General features: G+C 34.5%; 2 protein-coding genes across 2 annotated transcripts; both read right to left on the reverse strand.

Moving 5' to 3' along the window:
- Positions 1 to 2,155: 2,155 nt before the first annotated feature.
- Positions 2,156 to 7,058, reverse strand: LOC111506394 (uncharacterized). Its single transcript, XM_023161450.2, has 3 exons — positions 6,928 to 7,058; positions 2,708 to 3,081; positions 2,156 to 2,490 (listed from the first exon to the last, which is right to left on the reverse strand). Exons 1-3 carry the CDS (start codon positions 6,937 to 6,939, stop codon positions 2,247 to 2,249), a joined length of 630 nt encoding a protein of 209 aa, XP_023017218.2. The 5' UTR covers positions 6,940 to 7,058; the 3' UTR covers positions 2,156 to 2,246.
- A 6,018-nt stretch (positions 7,059 to 13,076) lies between these two features.
- On the reverse strand, positions 13,077 to 18,931 carry LOC111506395 (uncharacterized). Its single transcript, XM_074169531.1, has 3 exons — positions 18,856 to 18,931; positions 17,252 to 17,607; positions 13,077 to 13,391 (listed from the first exon to the last, which is right to left on the reverse strand). The coding sequence occupies exons 1-3, from the start codon at positions 18,865 to 18,867 to the stop codon at positions 13,151 to 13,153; spliced, it is 609 nt and encodes a 202-aa protein (XP_074025632.1). The 5' UTR covers positions 18,868 to 18,931; the 3' UTR covers positions 13,077 to 13,150.
- Positions 18,932 to 23,068: the final 4,137 nt, after the last annotated feature.

The following is a 23,068-nucleotide window of genomic DNA, read 5'->3' on the forward strand; positions in this document are numbered from 1 at the left end:
AAGAGTTTGGTGCTTCCGTCAGAGGTTGAGTCATGTTTGAAGATCATCAGTGTTATTATTAAATTGACTGGCGTCTCAGCTATACTTGTTTTCTTATAATAGTCAGTTAGTTTAACGCATGTTTGGCCATACAGTTGATCATCACCCGTAAAAACTTTCATTTTCAGATGATTTCGCATGGACTGGTTATCAGTCATATTAGGAAACGCTAATTGGAGTTCCAGAAAGTCACATACGTTTTTGCTACCACTTGAACATGTACTAAAAAGTGAATAAGTGAGGATTTTTCCAGAAAAAGATCTACAAACACAAGACTAGATAGACTGTACGGAATCATTCAATCCAGAGCGGTCAGGAGGATTGACTCTGCTAATTTTTCCTCACGAAGAGTTTTCAACAAGAACCCCAAGAATTCGGAGCATCCCTCATGTTGTTCTAACGAGTATCTAGTGGACTTCAAAGACTCCAAGAAATCGGTTGCTGGGAAAGATGATACATTCTTACAGTTTGTTACATGTTACATTCTTACAGTTTGTTGAATAAGTAGGAAGCATTCTCGTTCTCGTTCATCGTTAAAACCTCATTCTTGAATCCTTCGTCATGAACAACACTTGTAAAATTCTATTCATGTAGCAAGTGTTTCCTAGATTATCTATCCAATTTTTTTCTCAAGATTTTCAGGACAACTGTTTAATGATTCTTAAGGAAGTACATGTTTCACAGAATATGCATCAAAACCATTTCTCAAGCTGCAATCGATCCTTCCAAGTGATGAAGGTTTTTTGTAGAGGGATCGATTCGGCTCTTGCTTCACGAATCTCTTCCACTGAAAGGTAACCAAAACCACGAGGACTGCAGCTCATATTTGGAAGGCCAAGAATGACTCAAGTGCATTGATCCCACTGAAAAAGAAGATAGTGGATCAATCACTTGCGCATTAACCTTGATATACAAATATCTCGGCTTGTTTCGAAGAGATTTCAGTTCCGTACTGAAATGAGGGCAATGCATGATCTCATCAAAATTATTGAAGGAGGAACAGTTTGAAGGATCAAAGCAGCATTAGCACGTTGAATAGCAAAACTAATTCTTTTCATCAAAAAAGAAGTACAACGGTAATCTTTCGTTGCTTGGCCTAAACATATAGCTGTTACTAAGATTTCAGTATTTTTTTCGTTTTAATTTTTGGTTTTTTATGTTTTAATTTTTCGTTTTTTTCGTTTTAATTTTTCGACAATGCTGCAGTTCCAGCAGACTTTGAACTTTCGACTACATGTATTTGATCTGTTTTTATAATGATCAATATGAATTAATTTGTATACACATATATGTACACCTATCGAGCTTATGTGTGAAATTTAATGATTGTAAAGTGTGTCTCACTTCTCATGGAAACACCCCTGTATCTTCCGTAATAATCGAGTTAGAATGCTCAAAAAGTACCAACCACCTAAAATGGGGTTGGTCATTTTTATTGTAAAACACACTAAGAAGCAAAATAGGTTCAAAATTCCTACAGATTCATGATCAAGACTAGCAACTTACTACAAGTACACTTTTTCCCTGAAAAAATTTCAGTCCTGAAAAATCCGAATTTGTCTGACTTCTCATGGAGACACCCCCGTATTTTCCGTAATTATTGAAGTATTTTTTTTTGCTTTGACATCAAAACACGTACCTGTCATAGAAAATCAGAATTTTGACATGAAAACTCAAAGTCATATACACTGCTTGCCACTCGCGATGGAACAACCCATTTTTGGTAAAACATACTAGGGGATAAAATAGTTTGCTTCCAATACCGTAATCCCTTCATTCTATCTGGAGATTACTCTCAAGTATCAAAGATGCAGACATTTTCACGGATTCGTTTGACTGTGAGACTTTAACTTTGAGGAAAATGTCACGGCACCACATTCTCAGATTATCGAGATAGTGTGGAGCAGTGAATGAAAAATTCTCGAGATATTGTGGAGCAGTGTATGAAAAATTATCGAAATTGTGTGGAGCAGTGTATGAAAAATCATCAGTAGGGGTAATAATTAATCTTCTGACTGATTACCAGCCATTTTTTCAAGTTGAAATAGATAAGATAGAACATAGAATATAGAGAAAAAATTTGAATGAGTTTTAAGGGCATATTAAACAACATGGGTGTGAGTTAAGCGCTATTTATTAGTAAAGGTAGTAATAGGATCACAATTCGAAGTTCGAAGGAACAAAACAATATGAACTGTCTCATGAAATCATTTTTTCTCAGCAGCTGGAATGTCAGCAGCACTCTTTAAACCAAAGACACGACCTGGGCCAGCAATTACACTTCCTTGTGGATGGTATCCAAATTCGTCGGCAGTGTATCTAATCTCAACTGGAACTCCTTCGGGAGAAGTATAGCGATAGAATCCTTGTGCGACAACAGGAGCTGTGTGATCTGTTGCCACCCTAACTGCTCCTTGTTCTTCAGCAGCAATTCCATTTTGTGTTTCGAAACTGCAGAGAAATCATTTATTGAAAAAATCTTGATATAACTGCAAATTTCACAGTTCACTATTGACTTGAAGATGTTGCACAATAATTTGAAAGATGAGCCAAATAAATGTTTATATTTGCTCCATTTACATCTTTCAAATAACTGATCAAGTATTTTTTCCTCAATAAAGAGGCAATAAAAATTACAGTGTTCTGAAAATTCTTGTGGAACACTTACCTATATTGGTAGCTGCCATCAGGTTGAACATCGTTTACAAAACGGAGAATGCCAGCATTTCTAGCATCATGAATATATTTCTGGTAGTACTCGTTGTTGTAGTAGTTTTTGTTATAATAATCTCTGTTGTAGTAGTCTCTGTTGTAATAGCTACCTGGATTGTATTTCTGGTAGTCTTTGTCGAAATAACCAGCTTGATTGTATCGATAATCGGGTTGATAGTATTTGTTTCCTTTGAAGTTGTTGTGATAAGGATTGAACCTATTTGAATACAATTGATTTCTGTAATATCCTTGATTGAAGATAGAGGGAATTGGAGTAGTAGCCGGTACATCAGCTGCAAGTGCAATGGACAAAAACCCCAACAGAAGAATCTGAAATGAATATATAAATTGAGAAACTCTGGATAATTGTGCCGATATCAAGGTAAACAGAAACAAGTTTTCCTATGAATAAATGATCCGCAGACAAACTTTTCAACTCTCACACTCAATGAGGAATCCACAGAAAGTTCTCAAATCCATCCAGAACCTTTCAAGGACAAATATACGAGTGGTTCAGTTTTTTGAAGATATATACTTGGGTAGAAAGAAGTGTGAAGAAATTAAAATCACAGAAACTCTCTACAACAATATAATTTTTACTGATTCGGATCCTTCCCCAGGAGATTCATTAATTCCATTGGAGATTTTAGAATCCCCAAATTGGAAAATTAAGTTATTTACAAAATGACCTCAATCTGAAGTACGGAAAACGCGAAGCGAAACTTTTTCTATATAATTCATACTCACATCATTAGAATAGATTACATTTCAAGTAAGTTCATTTCTCATAAATGCCAAGAAGAAATAATCTGTAGAAGGAAGTCTTAAGGAATCAGCATCACAAAAACTCTTTACAACAGTATAATTTTTACTGATTCCTGCCTGCTTTTCTCGTAGTTTTATTTACAACTCTATCAAATAATATAACGCTCTGCCCAGTGAATTTAGACACTACTCTATATATAATTTCAAGAAAAAGTTGAAAGCATATCTGAAGTCTTCTGGATAGATAAAATATTCATGTTATGCCCTGCTCATATGGTTTTCCCTTTTTCTCACTTGTGTCTATGTGTTGCTATATATTTCACCTTATTTAAGCTAAACAGATTTTTAATATTTACTCTGAAATTTATAACCTTTGTTTTATTCTCAGTTTTACAATGATTTATGAACTACTCACTTACCAATGAATTGCGTTTTCCACCCCTTTCAACCATGGGGTAAACCAAATAAATTACAGGCTGAGTTCTTTTTGGTAGTACAAAACGTCAGGTTAATTTCAATATTGTAACTTTTTTAGTGCTTGTGAAAAAAATTGTCATACAAATTTTATGTACCCCTTTTAAGGGGCTGTATCTTAACAAGAGATGTTCCAATGAAGTTTCTTTATATGAAAGATTCTATCTTTTTTCCGATGAGCAATGACCTCCTCAAATGTTTTACACTTATTCAGTTACACCCTGTATAATACAAGGTATCCCCTAGGTTAAGTTGTAAAACAGCCTCGGCTGAACTTCGCCCTTTCATTGAATTTTTTTTTTTGTATAAACAATATCTGAGGAAATTTCTTTTGGAAAGGTAAACTGGAAAACGACATTCATTATCTTATAGCAAGTCGAATTGAAGCATAGAGAAATGATTATATAAGTTCTATCTTCCTTCGTCAAACAAATTTTGTCTGAGAATGCGTTGAATGTTTTTCATTCATGAGTTTCATATTTTTTCAAGAAATCGTGTAGGGGAAACTGTAGGGGAAACAAAGCTTCCTTACGAATTTGAAATTTCAATTGAAGATATAAGTATTGTCAGTTTGGTAATCTCCATGATGATATGTATTCAAAGTACTACTGTACAACAAGATTCCCTCGGTCCATTGCTATCAGAGAAAACAATTTTGTAAACTGCTCAATTTTTTTGCAGTTAAGAGGAAGAGATTCTGAAAAACGTGTTCAATTTTGCCGATGGGGCTTAGGAAAGATCAATCGGGAAAATGGTCACTGCATGTTCGGTGTGGAATTCTCGGAAAAAAATTATCGGTCCGTATTTTTTGGATGGGCATCTCACTGAAAAAAAAATATGTTAGATTTCTTCGGTATGAGTTTTCGAGTTTATTGAACGGGGTTCCATATGGAACAAGACTTAGAATGTGGCTACAATAAGATAATAATAATAATAATTGATTTTATTGATGAGAACAAAGTACAAAGAAAAAAATATATATACAAAAATATAACCTCCTATCAAATGGCAGGATTCAATTTCTGAACATGCTACGGAGAAATCGCAACATGAGCAGACCTTACTCTTCCATCCAAAAGATGGTGCACCACCACATTTTAAAACTGAAGTACGGAAATACCGAATACCTCATAGATCATTTCAATCAAAAATGGTAAAGTAGGGGTGGGCCTGTGGCATGGCCACCCAGATCACCTGACCTGACAAAATAGGTTTTTTATGCGGGTACATCTATCGAAGACATGAAACGAAGAATCACTACAGCTTTCAGGGGAAATCCCAGAGAATATGCTGGAACGGGTGGGGATTTCATTTAAAATAAGACTGACATTATCTGTTGCAGAAATTGGTCGCCATTTTGAACATCTTTTGATGTTGATGTTGAACATATTGAAAAAAATTTGAGTAAGTGAACGCAGGGCCGTAGCGAAAAGAAAAACCAGGGAAGGGGGGAAATCCAAATTTTTCCCAACCTTACCAGCAAACTTTCGAAAAAATGGAAGCCAAGGGATAAGTTACTACTATAATATATTAATTTTCTTACTTAGGTATCCAAAGATTGGATGAATGCTTATATGCCCGTTAGGGTATGCACAAACGAAAATAAATTTTGGTAATTATAAAAGTAATAATGGAAATTATTCTACTTTGGACCAAGGTCCTTGTCCTTCCACCATGTATAGGAATATGCAATACAAATGAAAGGAAACGACACTTAAATAATATTGTGCTTATTGTTTTCTACTATTATTTTTTCTATCTTCACGGCCCGAAATTTCCGCTGTAGTTTCGACTTTTCCAAGTCGAAAAAACAGCGGAAATTTGGGAATTTTGTAAAATTGTCACTTCAAAATTTGTGGAGTGTTCAGGACTGATCTCTTACTTGGGAGAAATTCAAGTTTTTTGAAGTTTTCAAACAACTCAAAATTTCAGAAGTATGGGATCTCCAAGTTAAGCATGTTAGGAAATCCCAACCTTCTCCTCGTTCTTTCCCTTTTCTTATCACCTCTCCTTTTCTTTTCTCTCATTTCTATTTTTTTCATTTTTTTTTCATTTTTTTACTATTATTTTTTTCTTCACGGCCCAAAATTTACCCGAAAAAGCAGGGGGGAAGATCCCCCGTCCCCCCTCCATGGCGACGGCCCTGAGTGAACGACAATAAATGAATTTTTTGTGGTTACAACAATTAATAAAACAGGGACAAATTGGTAAAATATCTGTTTTTCTTATAGTATAATTCTAATAATAAATGTAGTAGAATGTTGAAACATTTCATACAAATGAAAAAATACAGGGTTTTCCATTTGAAAAAGTTGAATAATGTCTGTTTGAAAATGAATAATACTTGACAGGTGTTCCCAAGCACCCTATATATTGTTTACGAAAGTTGAGATCACAGAAATTATCATGGTGAATTAAAAAAATAGGTTTTTTTGGAATAACTTGCGATGCCGCAATAAAAATTCGAAAACAACAAATTCTTTGGAGAGCTAAAAAAATATGGAATCGAATGACGAGTCCATATACTGTATATTCATTTAATAAATTATAACTTTGGTTGGCCAGGCTCGGTTGAACCACCCAGTATTGATATGACTGCGAAAAAAAATTAATGATTCGAAAAATTGTTTTCACTGATAGCAATGGACCGGGGGAATCTTGTTGACTCACCCTGTATATGAAAACAAAAATTTTTAGTATCCAAAGGAATGATTATTCCAATGGAACATTTGTATTTTCTTCTTGAAATTCGAATTCTGAAACAAATCGCACCTGGAAACTACGTTTGATAACTGAGAAATATTACTTAGTTTGGCTCAACCAAATGAAATAGAAAATAACACTTCCTGCATAACACTTTTTTAATTCCGAAGAAATAATTAGTCGTCAAATTTTGAAGGAAAAACTCTCCAATCATTAATTAACCTAGTCACTCACCGGTTTGTACATTTTGAACGATATTGAACGATATCTTTCACAAACGAACGAACTGCGTTTGATGATCTCGAAGATCTGAATCCTTTTTATATGCAATCCTTATTCTTCTGAACACCGATAACTCATAATCAGACAGATTAAGTGCTCGCCAATTACACAGGGAAGCCAAGATCATTTGAATAAGGAATGAATCAAGTTGTTCATTTGATGAATAGTAGCCAATCAAGGAAAAAAAAATTAAATTATTCGCCAAAATTTAAAAATATGTTCATCAATGTGAAACAAAATGTTAAACTAGACAAAATATCTCGAATTATCTTTTTGATAAGAGATATTTCAGTGTAAGCAACTTTTTTATGGAATAGAAATAGAAATATTTTATAGGAGAGATTCGAGTTTCAGAAAAAGTATAATAGTTTTTAACTTCTCTATTATTATACAAATAAATATGGGAAACTTACAAAGAAAGGAAGAAAATCATAAATTTTATGCTTGTAGTCTGTAGATTATGCTCGAGAAGTTTCGTTAAGATAAAAAAAAGTCCATCCGAAACATCTATCGACATATGAACATTGAACTACATGGAAATTATTCTCGTGATTTTATGAAAAAAAGCATTGTTTCGTTTTTAAGCTATCAAAAAAAGTGCTGATGAGAAGATGAAGAGAAATATTTTCACCTCTACAGGACGGGATAGTTTTCCTTCTGAGTAAAAATTTACAATAATAGTCTTTCATTCGAAATGAAAGGGGTATATTTTTAGGGAAGAATCTTCCAAAGGAAAGAAGCAATCAATTCAAAAAAGTAACTCTACAGAAAAGTGTGTACCTATATCGTGCAAAGGAGTAATTTTCAGATACAAACTGAAAGAAAAAGCCCTTTCAAAACAGCTACTTCCACTCAAAGATTAATTATAAAAAAAATACTTCTGATGAAACTACTTCCTTGCGTTTGTTTGAAGGAGATTGACAATGTTTCGTGGTGCATTTCGTTAGTTAGGACTCTCACTGTCTAATATGATATTATAAATTGATTTGAAATTCCTGAAAGAATCTAAAAAATTTAAAAGAATAGCTAAAAAATAACAATTGGATATTTTTTTTTGATTAATATAATCGTTATTTTTCAACTAATCTTTGTCAATTTGTCAATCTGTATTGTTTCAAGAATTTAAAATCAATTTATATCATATTAGACAATGGAAGTCTGAACTAATGAAATACTTCCTAATGATTGAGTTATACAAAACTCTCTCTATTCATTTTTATTGCAAACAATTCCTATGGAATTGAATCAGATATAATTCACAGAATTGCTACACAATATATTATATGAAAGAGGTACCATTTCACTTAATGGAACAGTGTCTTCCTCACTGTTGGACGTACGATGTTTCGGCGTAAGATACTTGCCTTATTGCCTCGTCAGCACCAATGTAGATAACATTATATGATGAAGGACTCAATGCATTCATAAAATTACGACTTTATGTCACGAATGAGTTGAATCTACTAATGTCATCGACGGCAGTAGGTAATGACATTCATTCGCTCATTTAAGTCACATCCCCCATTGTTCACATTGAAAGGGGTATATTTTCAGAAGAGAATAATATTTGGGAAAGAAAAAACTGTGGCCTTCTACTTCCACATATCCATTGATAAAATATAGGACTTTTTCAAAGAAAGAAATCAATCATAAAAAATTAGCATTGGAAGAATTAGCAGTTGAATAGATTGATATTTCTCACACATGCATATGCTCGCCTAACAAGAACTTTCACGTATTGCAATACAATCTAATCATTTGAAATTCAACACTATATTGCAATATCTGACGGTGGAGTGTGGTTTGACTGTGAAAATGAATACAAAGTTCATTCTTTTCGAAAATCATGCTAAACAGGGTTTGGAAGTTCTCCAAAACAATGTATACAGTCACAACACACCATTTTACATCGAAAAAGACATATTTTTCACACCTAAATATATTCTCGTCATGAACTTTTACATGTCGCAATACACATGTTTCAATTTGAAATGTATTACTATCTTCTTCTTAAAACCCAATATTATCCAAGATTCAAGTCAATATACCATATGACGTAAGCGTGTATTCAACTGAAAAGGAGGTATTTCCACACTTCAACCTGAAAACTGATTCCTCCCCTCCACCATTTCATGATCTGACCTTGAATTTGAGTTTGATCTTCAACTTGACTACGTGGTCATTTTCTATCGATGTCCTGCTATACTGGTTTGTGAGTCCCCAAATATTACATAATGCACACATTTTTCGTACATACACACGCATGCTTCACACCATGTATACTTATGCTTATGTTGTAGTATTTTTCTCGAAAGAATTCATCTCGTTGAAGCTGCGATGATTCTGCAACCGTGTTAGGAATCACACGTTAAAAGGTAAGACCTCGATAGTCCTTAGCTCGCACAAGTTTCTCAACTTCTGAGAGTTGTCGTTCGTATGGGGGCGACAGCTGATTAACGGAAAAACAGATTTTAAACAGAAACAGAACATTTACTTGCTGCATGGTAAAGATACAGTAATGCAACTTGTCGCTATCGAATTGGGTACTGTAATAGCGCGATAAACATTTTTGTCAACATTTTTACTGTTGTTCCTGTAAATATAGTGTTTCAGACTAATATTTCATCATAGAAATTCATTTTTGTGATATACTATGATTCCATAAGACATGTGTCTCAATAGCAGATTTTATTTATATTCATATTTGGTCACATTATTTCTAACGCAAAGTTTTCTCCGCTAGGAAGTGCTGTTTCCAATTCTAATTCATTGAACATTGAATAACACATTTTTTTGTATAACGATGGAGAAGCAGAAAGCCAAAATCTCTATTTCCCGAAAATACTGTTTCATATTTGAAGTTGTGTAGCGTCTCTGTGAAGGATATTCGTTTCAATTCATTTATAGTCGAAGTAAACGATATTGTGCAAAGTCCAAAAGATCCAATACATACAAACGAACCGGCTGCGAACTACTCCGCGAACTAGAATTCGGGGAATACAAGGATGATAATCGCCATCGTGTTCAGTTCAGGAACTGATCGCGATTTGGGTGTTGAAATTCGATATTGGTGCAGTTATAATTACTTAAAAGTTTTGTTATCTGTTTAAAATGTGGCGTCCTTGGACAAGTGCTAATAATAATAACGAGTGTCATAACAACGCAGACTTTTTCCAGTGTAATGATTCCAATAGCGATGGTAAACAATGCGAAAAAGAGATACCAGTGAATAAAAGTCGCATGCATTTGAATATTGGAACACAGAGAATATGTTTCAATGTATGTAAATATCTACATCTCAAGTTTAGTTTCGAAGGAAACAAACTACTACAAGCAACATCAGATTTGACAGAAACTCCTTTCACAACTGTACGTAAAATAGTCAGAAACAAACCTCATGAATGCAAGACGCGATGTGATACAAGATTACCAAAACCTTTAGATGTTCATCTAATAACATCATTGGAAAAATAATATACGACTGTTACAAAAGCAATGAGATTTCTACAATTGAAATCATGAGGAAGAAATTGAATACTTCCGGCCATAACATGAGCTGCGGTGACAAAACCCTTCAGAAATGGATAAAGAAACTAGGATTTAGATTCAAAATAATAAACAAACGTTAAGCAGTTATGGAAAGCAGAAGAATAGAGGAATTGCATAACAAATACTTAGAACAAATAACTAAATATAGACAAGAACATTGGCAAATTTTCTATTCGAACAGAACTTGGTGTGACACTCACGACACAGTTACGAAAGGGCGGACTGATGGTTCGAGAATGTGTACGCCTAACATGCCTGCAAATAAAGGATCACGACTAATCATTGTGCATTATGGAGGAAGTAAAGGATGGGTTTCGAATTCTTTGCAATTATGTGGAAAAAACGTGAGAACTGCAATGTTGACTATCATAAGAACATGGAAGCTAATATTTTCGAGGAATGGTTTGAAAACACATTGATCCCACATTTGGATACGAATAGTGTAATAATTCTTGACAACGCTTCCTATCATTCGCGACAGCTCATCAAAGTACCAACAAAAAATTCGAGGAAAGATGAAATACAAAGTTTTTTTATTTATTATATTTTGAAGATCATCATACCAAAAACCAACTATTTGTTTCACAGACAAAAACATTTGAAAAAGTGTATGCCCTTGAGAGTATTGCTGAAAAGTATGGACACACCATACTGAGACTTTCCCCTCATTTTTGTGTTTTCAATCCCATCGAGTTGATTTGGGGAAAATTGAAACAAAGCATCAGGCGTAAAAATAATTTTCCAGAATTTGATAAGACGCTAATAGAGAAGAAGTATCTACTATTATCGAAAAAGACTGGCACAAAAGGATTAAAAAAGTAATTTCAGTTGGAAAAGACTATATGGTGATTGGACACTGCCATATTGATGGTGGAAATGAATTCATTATTAATTTAAATGGAAGAGGAATTATCAAAAGCTTCCGAAGAAACTTAATTTTCCATGTAATTGAATGCTCATATGTGTATGTGATAAAGTGATACTTTTTTTCCTGAAAAAACGTCTGTTAATGATCTGCACATATTTGTGGAATGTTTTCGAATCTAATTACTTTCTTCCTTTTTTCGGAAATATCCCACATTTTACAATATAATCATGAATGAATAGAAAAACAGAAAAGTCTTCCTCAAAACAAATTTTCTTGAACAAACTCTCATATATTTACTTGCACAAATTTTGTATTTTTTCCAGCAAATAACCATATAATCACATCGAAATTTATTTTGAGTTCACAAATTAATAATTTTCAATAACAATTTTAAATAAGTAGTATTGAATTATAGGTACTGGAGTTTTATCCCAACACCAAACCGTTAATTTCAACGCATCGACACGTGTTTCGATCACTAAGTGATCATCTTCAAGAAGACGATTTAAACTTCAGTACAATCTTTCTGTGAGGATATTTGTGATATTTCAAAATACAGTTTTCTCAAACTCCAACGCCTTTTATCTCCGAAAGGAAGTTAGAAAACACTCAGTATGATATTATTATAGTAAAAAAAGATATATTTTCAGGTAGGATGAAAAGTTCGTAGGCTAACACACAGATGACGCTTCTAATATTGAATTGATGATAACGTATTCAAAAAACACTTAATTGTGAGATTTCACAAAAAAGCAACACCAGTTTCGCCGTACAATCACCTCTTCGGGAGTGTCTTTACTCAAGTGAAGCGATTGCATGGCGAAACACGTGTTGCGTTTTTGTAAAATCGATTATGGAAAATCTCATAATAAAGTGTTTTTTGAATACGTCAGTTATGGATTTTCATCAAGTATCGGCCAATTCCATCATGAATGAGTTGATGATTTTTACACGTGTACAAATTTCACAACTGTCGCACTATTAGTTTATGAGATAGAACATTTTGAGTGAAGCAACGTTTGTTAGTTACAAACAACAAGTATCAGAATACCATTGCCAAAAGTAAGAAACGCAAAATTGAGTTTAATAAGAGATTGAAGCTCGAAAATCCCAGGATGATGCAGATCATCCACAGAAGAATTGCCGGTAATTGTCATTTTTTTTAATTTATTTCCACCCCGTGCAACCTATCCTTGAAAAATACTTCCCTTGGGGAACGGGGAAGATGCAACGACAATAATGTCGCTGCACCTTCCAAAACCTACGCGTAGGCCGCCGTGAGACATCTCAAGGTTGCCAAAGGGATTGTGTGTTCGGCGAGTCTTGGCCTACACCAATATTGAGGAGATGTCTCCTACTGACCTGTCCACCTTCCTGGAAAGGACAGAATGGACCATGATCTAGAAGGACAACTCCTCGAAAGGATGTACAATGTGTCACAAGTGACCTAAGTGCTGTGAGTCTACACTCAACCTCCCTACTTTACAGATACAGATACTCCAGAAAAAAATTCACCTCATTGGAGGGGGAATGAAAAAAATGATGATTCACTACTCTGGACACAAGTTTTGATCAGGAAGCATAAAAATTGTTATCAAGTTACCTTATTTTATCGAAATTTTGGTCTGCATCATCAATGCCATGAATTACTTTTGGGGTAGTATACTCAAATTAAATCAACAAATAATAGAAATAATGTTTAATGAGAAGGCTGATACACAAAATCAAAAAGCTTCGTCATATGGAATATATCATCTATCACTCGTCTGCCGGTTTTGGGGTGACATCAGCCTTGTAGGTAACGGCTCTCCCTTGGTTGGATAAAACACTTGCTTGAGGATGGTAACCAAATTCGTCTGCTGTGTATTTCACTTCAACGGGTGTTCCATCTGGGTTAAAATAACGGTAAAATCCTTGAACGACTACAGATTCTGTTTTGTCCGCTGTTGCCCGTACTGCACCTTGTTGTTCGGCAGCGATTCCATTTTGGGTTTCGAAACTGTGAATTAAAGAGACGAATAAATAAACAAGCTGAATTGTTGAAGTTATTTGAACATTTTCAATGTGATGGTATGACTGATATAGTTTTAGTTCGACTAGATGATCAGTTGAATCAAAGAGAATAGGAGGATTTGCACTATAAAGGTAACATTCGTCCTGCTCAATGTTTACACAGAGTAAATAAAACAAGAATATAAAGGAAATGTTTATATCACGAATTTATAATGTTTGAAATTTGTGAATTGACTAATGACACCAAGAAATAAAGATTAGTGATATTCTCTTTCGAAGAATAGTTGTGAATGAAAATGAAATTGTTATGGATTTTGTATGTTTCAAAGAAAAATTTTTGTTGTATATTTCAAAATTTTTTAACATTTTCGGTAAAAGTGCTGAAAATGTTTAGTGGAAAGAGAATTCCAAAATTAGTGGAAAGTTTAGTCGTAAATGTAGTACTCATTAATGTCAATGAAATCGATTTTTTGGAAATCTTCTACATCTTCAATTATTCTCAAGATTCAGGATGGAACTTCAATTTTCCATTATTATTCGAAATATTCTGCCACACTAATAGAGTTACTTAAGAAGTGTGCCCGACTCTTCTGTAGAACAATTCTTCTCACAATTTTTTATATTTTCAGTTATTTTCGAGCTGTTCGAATTTTTGGAATTCATTTTTAGAAATTCAAACTCCTTCAAATACTGTTTTGACTTTGGAAGATCATCAATAAATAAAGTGGTCCCTGATCTGTGACAATGGCTGAAAAGGCTACGGCCTTTATATTTTGGGATGTGCGTAGTGAAATATTCATCGACTATCTTGAGAAGGAAAACAACATCAACAGTGAATATTATACAGCGTTATTGAAGCGTTTGAAAAACTTGCGGAAAAACCTTCCCCTTTGAAAAAACAGAGAGTTTTTTTTTGTACCTTGGGAGCTGTCTGACTTGTCCATTCAGTCCAAGTCTCCAGAAAACACTGCAGCCTCTTGGACTTATTGCGTTTATTCTCCCATCTTTTCTTGACACTCATTCCATCAGTCTCGTTTCCTGTACTAGTTTGTACAGGTTCCGTGTTTGATGTTCGTCATATTCTTCTAGGCATAATTTTGTACGTCCATATATTGCCTGCCTCCTGTGATTCAGTGCCTCACATTCGCATAAGATGTGTAGAGCTGTTTCTGTCCCTTCATTGCATAATCTGCAGCTGAGGTCTCCGTTGTACAGCCCCATTTTATTCAGATGTCCTCTAAGCGGACAATGACCGGTTAGTAACCCTGTAATCATTCTGAGCCGATCCACACTATATTGAAGTATTTCTTCGGTTATTTTCTCGAACGGTTCCATAATGAAGGTTCTACTGTGTTTTTTGCCAGCTACTTTTGTCCAGTACTCTGTGTCCTTCTTATTAGTCCATGTCCTAATCTGGTTTCGTACCAATGATTTTGGTACCCCCAGAGCTGGTTCAAGACCTAATATGAAGTTGATGATAGCGGCTGTAGTTTAGATTTTTACCCGCTCGGTATATTCCAGCTCCCGTTCCATGTTTGGTTTTCGATCCATCTGTATCCCAGGTGTTTTTTCCAAATATGTTTTCAGGATTACTAATGGTCTTCCACTCTTCACGGCTTATGCTTTTGGCTGTGAAGTTTGTGTTAAAGGTGTACTTCGGTGTCATATGGTCCGTGCACATATTCAATATCTGCTTCTCCACTTATTCCGAAATTTCTGTTCGGTCCGATCTTTTGTAGTGCGGTGAGTTTTTCATTCTCACAAAGTGTAAAGGAGGTAGATACAGGAGTCTTCAATACAGCTGTTGAGGTAGTTCTCATTACTCCCCTCATTCCCAAACATGCACATTGCCCAGTTTATTGATGGCGGTCGCCTGCTTCATCTTTGGCCACCAGACCAGAGATGCGTATGTTATCATGGGTTTAACCACGATCGTTTATAGCCAAATACCATGTCTGGTTTTAGCCCCCATGTTTTCCATAGATGCGTCTGGCGAACATCAATGCTACCTCCGCTTTCCTCTTTGGTTCCAGCTTCCAAGTGTTGGTTCCAGGTCAGTTTGGAATCTAGGATTACTCCCAGCTATTTAACTTCCCCCGACACTTGTATTTCTTCACCTCGAAGTCTTTGAGGTCCGAGACCCTCCGTTATAGTCCTCTTGGTGAATGCTACTATGGTCGATGTGGATGGGCTTTTGTTAAGCCCTTCTTCTTCGGTCAATCTGGTTATAATTTTCAGGACCTGCTGCATGCATCCCTTCACTACATTATTGTATTCACCCTGGACTAAGATGACTGAGTCGTCTGCATAGCCAGTGCTTCATACCCATTATGGTCCAAGAGATATAGTAGCTCGTCTATTACAAGGTTCCATAACAGAGGGGATAGAACCCCCCCCCTGATTAGAGCCCCTTGCTACCCGTGCCATGACTGCTTGCCCATAGAGGTTGTATATACCAATCTTCCCCTAAGCATGCAATCTATCCACCTACAGCTTGTCTTGTCGATCCCTCTTCTCCTCGACGCCTGGATGGTTGATTCTAACGACGTATTATCAAATGCGCCCTCAATGTCCAAGAAAGCAGCTAAAAGTACTTCCTTGTTTTTGTAAGTATATTCTACTTTTTCTGTTACCCGACATAAAGCCGTTTCTGATGACATACCTGAGCTGTATGCATATTGGTCTCGATGTAATGGTCAGAGAGTACTGCTACATCGATATAATGCACAGTGTCACAAATCGAAAAAAACGGAGCCACCGAGGTTAAGTGGAAGAACAATTGAATGATGACTTCTCATCATGTAAATTGAACTTCGCCTTTTATCTTCTTATAATAAATGAACTGTACATGATTAATTTGCTTTAAATGTATTAGAAGATAATAAAGAAGATATTATTATTATTTTCACTGTAGTGTGCGCTGGTCAGGCCCTATCCCCCTAAGCCCCGATACATTCGGGAGGGCGCGCCAGCATTATCAACCAATGACCACTCTCCACACCGTGGGGTAAGTGATCATTGGGTCCGAGAATCATGTGCCCTGAGCAAGCGCAGTGAGCCAAGAATGACAGCCTTCTGCATCTGTGCGGCTAAGAGTTCTGCCTTAGTGCGGCAAGCCGGTATGATTTTAAGATTCGAGAGTAGAGAAGACATCATTCCACCAAAGACTCCAATAATCAGAACAACCATCTTGATAAGACGATATTATTATTATTTTCAGATCTGGTCCCCAGCAACGTTATGCTGTTCTCAGATCTCATGAGAATGGTCATTGGAAAGAAATTTTGCTCGAATGGAAAGGTTATTTCTGAGGTCTATTTTGGGGCAAAATATAAGTCGTTCTACAAAAGTGGTATTGAAGTGTTAGAGCAGCGCTGGAATGAAAGTGTGGTTTTTGATGGGGATTACGTTGATAAATACAACTTCGAACAAAAAAACGCGTTTTTTTTCCTAGGCCCGGGATTTTTCAGCACAGATGTTGATTACGAAACTCACAGAGAAAAACAATTGTTGAACTGTTTTACAGTGAAAAATTTGTACAATTGACATTTCATTAAAAATTGACAGTCGAATTATTGTGAATTTCAAAGCTATGTTGCGAGTTTTGTTAGCATCTATGATGCAAATAAAGCCGAAAAATAACTTTGTGTGAAAATTCACACATTTTGAACAATTGCAATATTTGTAGATTGGAGTTTGCTATATAATGTTTGAATTTTTAGGAAATCAGATCCTAAATAACTCCATTCCACTTGGAACTGTATTTTTCTGATTCTTGGGTCATATAAGACAACGGAATAAATTGATTATAAAACTTTCCTTTTTCACATTTTGTGTGGAACTCACCTATACTGATAACTACCATCGGGGTTGATGTCACTCTCAGAACGGACGATGCCAGCACTTTTGGCTTCTTGATTGTACTTCTGGTAGTACTCGTTGTTATAATAATTTTTATTCAGATATTCTTTGTTGTAATAATCAACTGGATTTTTCTTTTGGTAGTCTTTGTCGAAATACTTGGGTTGATTGTATTTGTAGTTATTGGGTAGGTACACCTTGTTCCCAGTGTACGGGTTGTTTGGGTTCTGGAACAGTTGGTTTCTGAAGAAATCTCGAGTAAATGGCGAGGTAGTAGTTGGGAAGGTGGTAGCAGGGTCTTCTGCGCCAAAAGCAATGGCTGCTAGGCAGAAAAAGAGAACCTGAAAAGCAAAATTGCAAAATTCAAAGATAGATAAAAATATATTTTTCGAAGCACATGTGGGGTTGAGAAAACATTATTTTGTGTATTTTCTTCACCGCAGTAACCTTGAGAAGTTCTCATTTGGCATATGCTAGCTGAAAATAACCAATCTCCCACTTTTAATTGTGCGTTTCTTTGAACAGAATTCCAGCAAATCAATATATCCGACTACAAATTAGAGTAGATTTGACAAATACTTCGAAAAAATATGTGTTTTGCATAAAGGGGTGATGTGAATGAATTGCAGAGGAGATTTGCACACGTTCTTATGTAATAATATGCTCTTCAATAGATACCAAATACATAACAACTCAATTTCAGGTGAAAATTCAATCTTGTGTTTCCATAAAATAACGTATCTGAAAGATGTTTTGGAATGGATTGTTCTCATAAATCAAGACTCAGCTCATATGAGTAACATTATCTGTTATAATCATCATAGTTATAGACACTTTACTGTTACATCATCAAGAAATAGCATTTCGAAATATTTGAAACTCATGTGGCATGAGTACGGATTCTATAGTTTTTGAAGGGAGTAAAGCTATTGAATTTAATGGTGGCTTTCTCCCAGAAATACTAATAACTGAATTAAAATAATTGCGTAAAAGATCCCATTATTTCTGAACATCTTATTTTTTTCTCAATGAATCAGCAAATTTGGTCGTAATTGAAAAAAGGAGGTATTCATAGAATCATAAACAAAAACTGTCATGAATTGATGGAAAAGTTAATGTATAGTTAGTGGAGTTTCAATTATAGTAACAAGAATGATTTGAAGGCGTCGACTCCATTATTGAGTTCAACAGTTTCTGTTGTTTTGATTCGCTATATTTTCAAGAGAGTCCATTTGAAAAATTTGAATCTGAAATATCAATGAAAATAGTATGCAAAATGCCATTGAATACTGAAAATTACTCCATCACCACAATTTCCAAATTTTTCCATGAACCGATTACTCAATTTGTCATTCGACAAACAATAGATTGTTCAAATATACGGTTGAATTATAAATTTACCTAAAGACTGACTGGATTTTTGTTATATTATGAAATGGAATATTTCCTTTCGTACAGATTTATCTCACAATACAAGTTAGTCTAACCATTGAACCACCACAAAATTTGGATAACGAAATAAATATAATTTCGTTCATTTGAGTTATTATTACCATTAAAAAAAACAGGATATGCTTTTCACTACTTACCAATTTGAACATACTGAATATCTTTCACAAACAAGCGTACTGTGAATGATGATTTAGAATCAAATATTTTTTTATATACAATTCTAATTCTTTCCAAAACCAATAAATTCGTTGGAAGGAAATTAATTGTTCGCCAATTACATGAGATAACATGAATGTTGATGAATCAATTAAAAAGTACTAAAATTAATAAAATGCTTGCTCAATTCTGTTGAATTTGATTTCATAAAAATATCATAAACCAACGCAATGATTGTGACTTCAGTTCACTCTGAAAATTAATATCAGACAATCTGACACTGAAAGTATTCAATAATACGTCAATATATCCTGCATATTTTCAATTATATCCAGAAAAAAAAAACTTATTAGATAACAAAGCGAATCATTGAAAACAGCATGTTTGTTAACTACAAAAGTACTCCTATTACCTAACACTGTAAGTAATAATCTAGGTCACAAGATCCTTTTTTTGGTACTTCTGTCCAAGGGCACCAAGAATAATGATCCATGGCTAATTCGATTCGGAATGACCTCTAGCAACTTTTTGAAGAATTTCAAAAGGGGCTCGTAAAAACTGCAAAAGTTCTGAACAATTTAGTACAAAAAAGGGGTTTGGTTTTTTGCAAATATCTCGAAAAATATTGAATATATCCAAAATTTGATAAAACATCCTTGAGGAGGAGAAAATTTCCCAAAAGAAAGTCCTGCCTCCCGGAACTCTATCACCAATATTTATAATTTCAATTCAGAGGCGAAAATAGCGCTAAAAGCGGGCGATGACCGATACGGACGTTTGAACAATAAATATTATTTCAACCCATTAATTACCATTATTGAGAAAAAAAACATACCTTTTATACACTTCAATAAACGAAAATCCATATAAAAAAAATTTCCCGTGATCATTTTGTTAGATATACTTCAGTTAATTACCCAATTCTTACAGGTTTTAAATTTACATAAAACCCCATGTTAGGAATCACACGTTGAAAGGTAAGACCTCGTTAGTCCTAAGCTTGCACAAGTTTCGACTTCTGAGGATTGTCGTTCGTAGGGGTGCGACAGCTGGTTAAAACATACTCTAAACATATTTTAAACACATATTCTGTATCTTCAAGTATCTCAAAATTCTTTATCAATCATTAGTGGAAACACGACTTACTTACGGTATTCTAGCTTGGGGGGCAGCAACAAATGCTCACTTGTAGAATCTTGAAGTAATACAAAAAAGATTTTTGAAAATTATATCTTTCAAACCAATTAGGTATTCCTCCGACCTACTATTTGCAGAAACGGAAGTCTTTGATTTGCGTCAGGACTATTACTATCAAATTGTGATAAGACAATGCAAAAACAGATTTGATCTCCCACTCATCAGCCATAACTACCAAACTCGTCTGAAAGAGAATAATTCTCTGAAAATGAAACCAGCCAGAAAGAGAATAGGACAGATAAATCATACTTTTTTATCTAGTAAATTTTATAACTTTTTGCCGACGGAAAACAAAGAAATCTCAAACATATATTCCTTCAAAAAAAAGACTAAACATTATATTCTTTCTTTAAAACGTAAGGCTGTCCATTCATTGTTCGAATATTAGAATATTCAATATAATTTATTCTTGTTGATTAATTATGTTCGTTACCTACGTTATGATATTTATGTTTCAATAATTGTATGTACGGCTCATTAGCCTAATTTTATTACATTTACTATAATTTTATTATGTTACAACATTTTAGTGAATTATACATAATTTTATACATATAATATATAATATAGAAATGCAACTGAACCCGATTTTAAAGTGTAGTAATTATTGTAAATATTTGGAATAAGTGCACAATTATTATATTATTGTATTTTATTTTGAGAAACTTATTATTATTATTATTATTGTTATTATTATCCCCGTAGTGTGCGCTGGTCAGGCCCTATCCCCCGAAGCCCCGATACATTCGGGAGGGCGCGCCAGCATTATCAACTAATGACCACTCCCCACACCGTGGGGTCCGAGAATCATGTGCCCTGAGCAAACGCAGTGAGACAAGAATGACAGCCTTCTGCATCTGTGCGGCTGATATTTCTGCCTTAGTGCGGCAAGCCGGTATGATTTTGAGATTCGAGAGTAGAGAGGACATCATTCCACCAAAGACTCCAATAATCAGAAGAGAAAATTTCGATATTTTATCCGTTTTTCCTCCTCTTTTCTGACGATATTCGTCTCGCCAGGAGCTGAAAACTCCACGACAGATATCGTTTTGCTCTGGTGATCGAGAAGGACTACATCAGGCTTATTAGCTTGTATGAACCTGAGGGTGGGGAACAAATAGTTCCAATAAATTCGGCACTTCTTGTTTCCCACACCGGATTCAATATCCCCCGAAGCGTAGGGCAACACCGGTGTCTCGTCAATACCGTAAGAATGCCGTAAATGGTAATATAGCACTCTTAAGGCCGCATTATGTCGATGGATATAGGCCGAGACCGCATATGCTGGACATGCTGATAGCAAGTGCATTAGGGTCTCGGGCGCCTGGCGGTCATATTATTATTATTATTATTATTATCTTATTGAGTAATATAACCTAACCCAACCACCTATTTACTCTGTATTTTATTGAATATAGTGTCTTCAAATATTACCTGAAAGGTACTTACAAATTTCATATCGCCGTAGTCAGCAAAGTATATCGTGTTAACGACTCAGTTTAGACACTGTAATAATATACATGATTTGAATTTTTGAGTAATTTTCTATATTTTTTGTTTGGAAAAGTAGAAAGTCATAAATCTTTTTTTATTCACAAACAAAACATGCTTGATATCTTTTGCGAAACATTTCATGAAAATTTCATCTGAAAACATATTCAATTATGTTTTACAACAAATAAAAACGGATTTCAACTTCGAAATTTCCAGAAAATACACGAATCTATCTTCTATCTTTTATGAAAAATAAGCCAAAATTCATCATCTGTAATCTTTTATATAGACATTTTTGTTTATAGTTCGTATATTCTTTATGTTACAATTCTAAGAAAATATGAAAATATTGTTTTTTTTTAGTTTGCACAATATAAAGGCGTAATTATTTTGGTTTATAATTGAGAAATACATAATCAAAATTCACTAAAGTCTCATTCATTTAGTATGCATGTTATATGTAATCTTCAACAGTTTGGACGGAATTATTTTGAAATAGAAAAAAAAATATTGAAAAACTGTAACTCGACTTCGGATAAATAAAATAAACTGAAAAGAATGAAAATCAGTTTCTGATAGCTATTATTGTTATATTGCGTGGAAAAATTTCCTATCAGAAGAATCATGGAATAGCTGAATGTTTCGAATGGACATTTGAAATACTCATTTTCTGCTCATTCTTTCGAACTCGACAATATCGAAGGTGAGATTTTTTTTAAGAAAGTGGAATAGGATAACTATGAATGGACTGGAATGAACCAATTGAAATGAAAAAAGTTGCTCATATTCACTGTAAAAGGGAAAATCAAAAAAATCCAGAGAAATGTCAATCCGTTGTAGGTTTCAAACTAAGAAATCGTGTCCAAATTCCGTATTTGTTTGGTTTCATATTACCATTTGACCTTAATGGCCAATCCTAAAGAAGTTGAAATCCGTTAATGACAATTTCCCCATTGAACTAATATAATTGTATTCGGCCAACGCAAAATCAAACAAAGCACGCCCACAGGTTTGTTATTTCGTTATTGAAAAGTATTTTATTAGATCATCTTCAATCTGCGGGCCATCGTCAAGGTTGTTTGGACTATTTTTCTTCGGTGCTTATTATCAATCCATTAATTTGCTTTATTGATGTTACTAGATGACATTCACACTAAAAATCCACAATCCTATTTAATAGGCCATAATAACACCATTCAATTTGTATTATTGTTGGCTTACTTGAATGGCAACATTTACATAATTGATGTGAAGTAATATCAAAAAAATGTTGATAAATAGTTAATGTGTTTCACTGTGAATAATTTCCTGATACCTGAGTGAAGATGCCTAGATGAATAGAATATAATAATTAGTGAAATATGTTTTAAGTTATAACCAAGATAATAAAGGATTTTCAATGGGGTTCTTAAAACGGAGAGACGTATACTTACTCCAAGGTGGACCAAAATCGTTCACAAAACGTTACCTCTGTGAAGGATCCTCTAATAAGCAATTATCGAT

Source organism: Leptinotarsa decemlineata, unplaced genomic scaffold (genome assembly GCF_025532065.1).
Source record: "Leptinotarsa decemlineata unplaced genomic scaffold, Ldec_3_MD MMD2_P_RNA_scaffold_5, whole genome shotgun sequence".
NCBI lineage: Eukaryota > Metazoa > Arthropoda > Insecta > Coleoptera > Chrysomelidae > Leptinotarsa > Leptinotarsa decemlineata.

Bases quoted from the DNA above. Each gene is read 5' to 3' on its own strand.
- LOC111506394 (XM_023161450.2), bottom strand. The intron at 2,491-2,707 runs GTAAGTGTTCCA...ATTTCTCTGCAG, and splicing joins GATGGCAGCTACCAATATAG to TTTCGAAACACAAAATGGAA.
- LOC111506395 (XM_074169531.1), bottom strand. The intron at 13,392-17,251 runs GTGAGTTCCACA...TTTAATTCACAG, and splicing joins GATGGTAGTTATCAGTATAG to TTTCGAAACCCAAAATGGAA.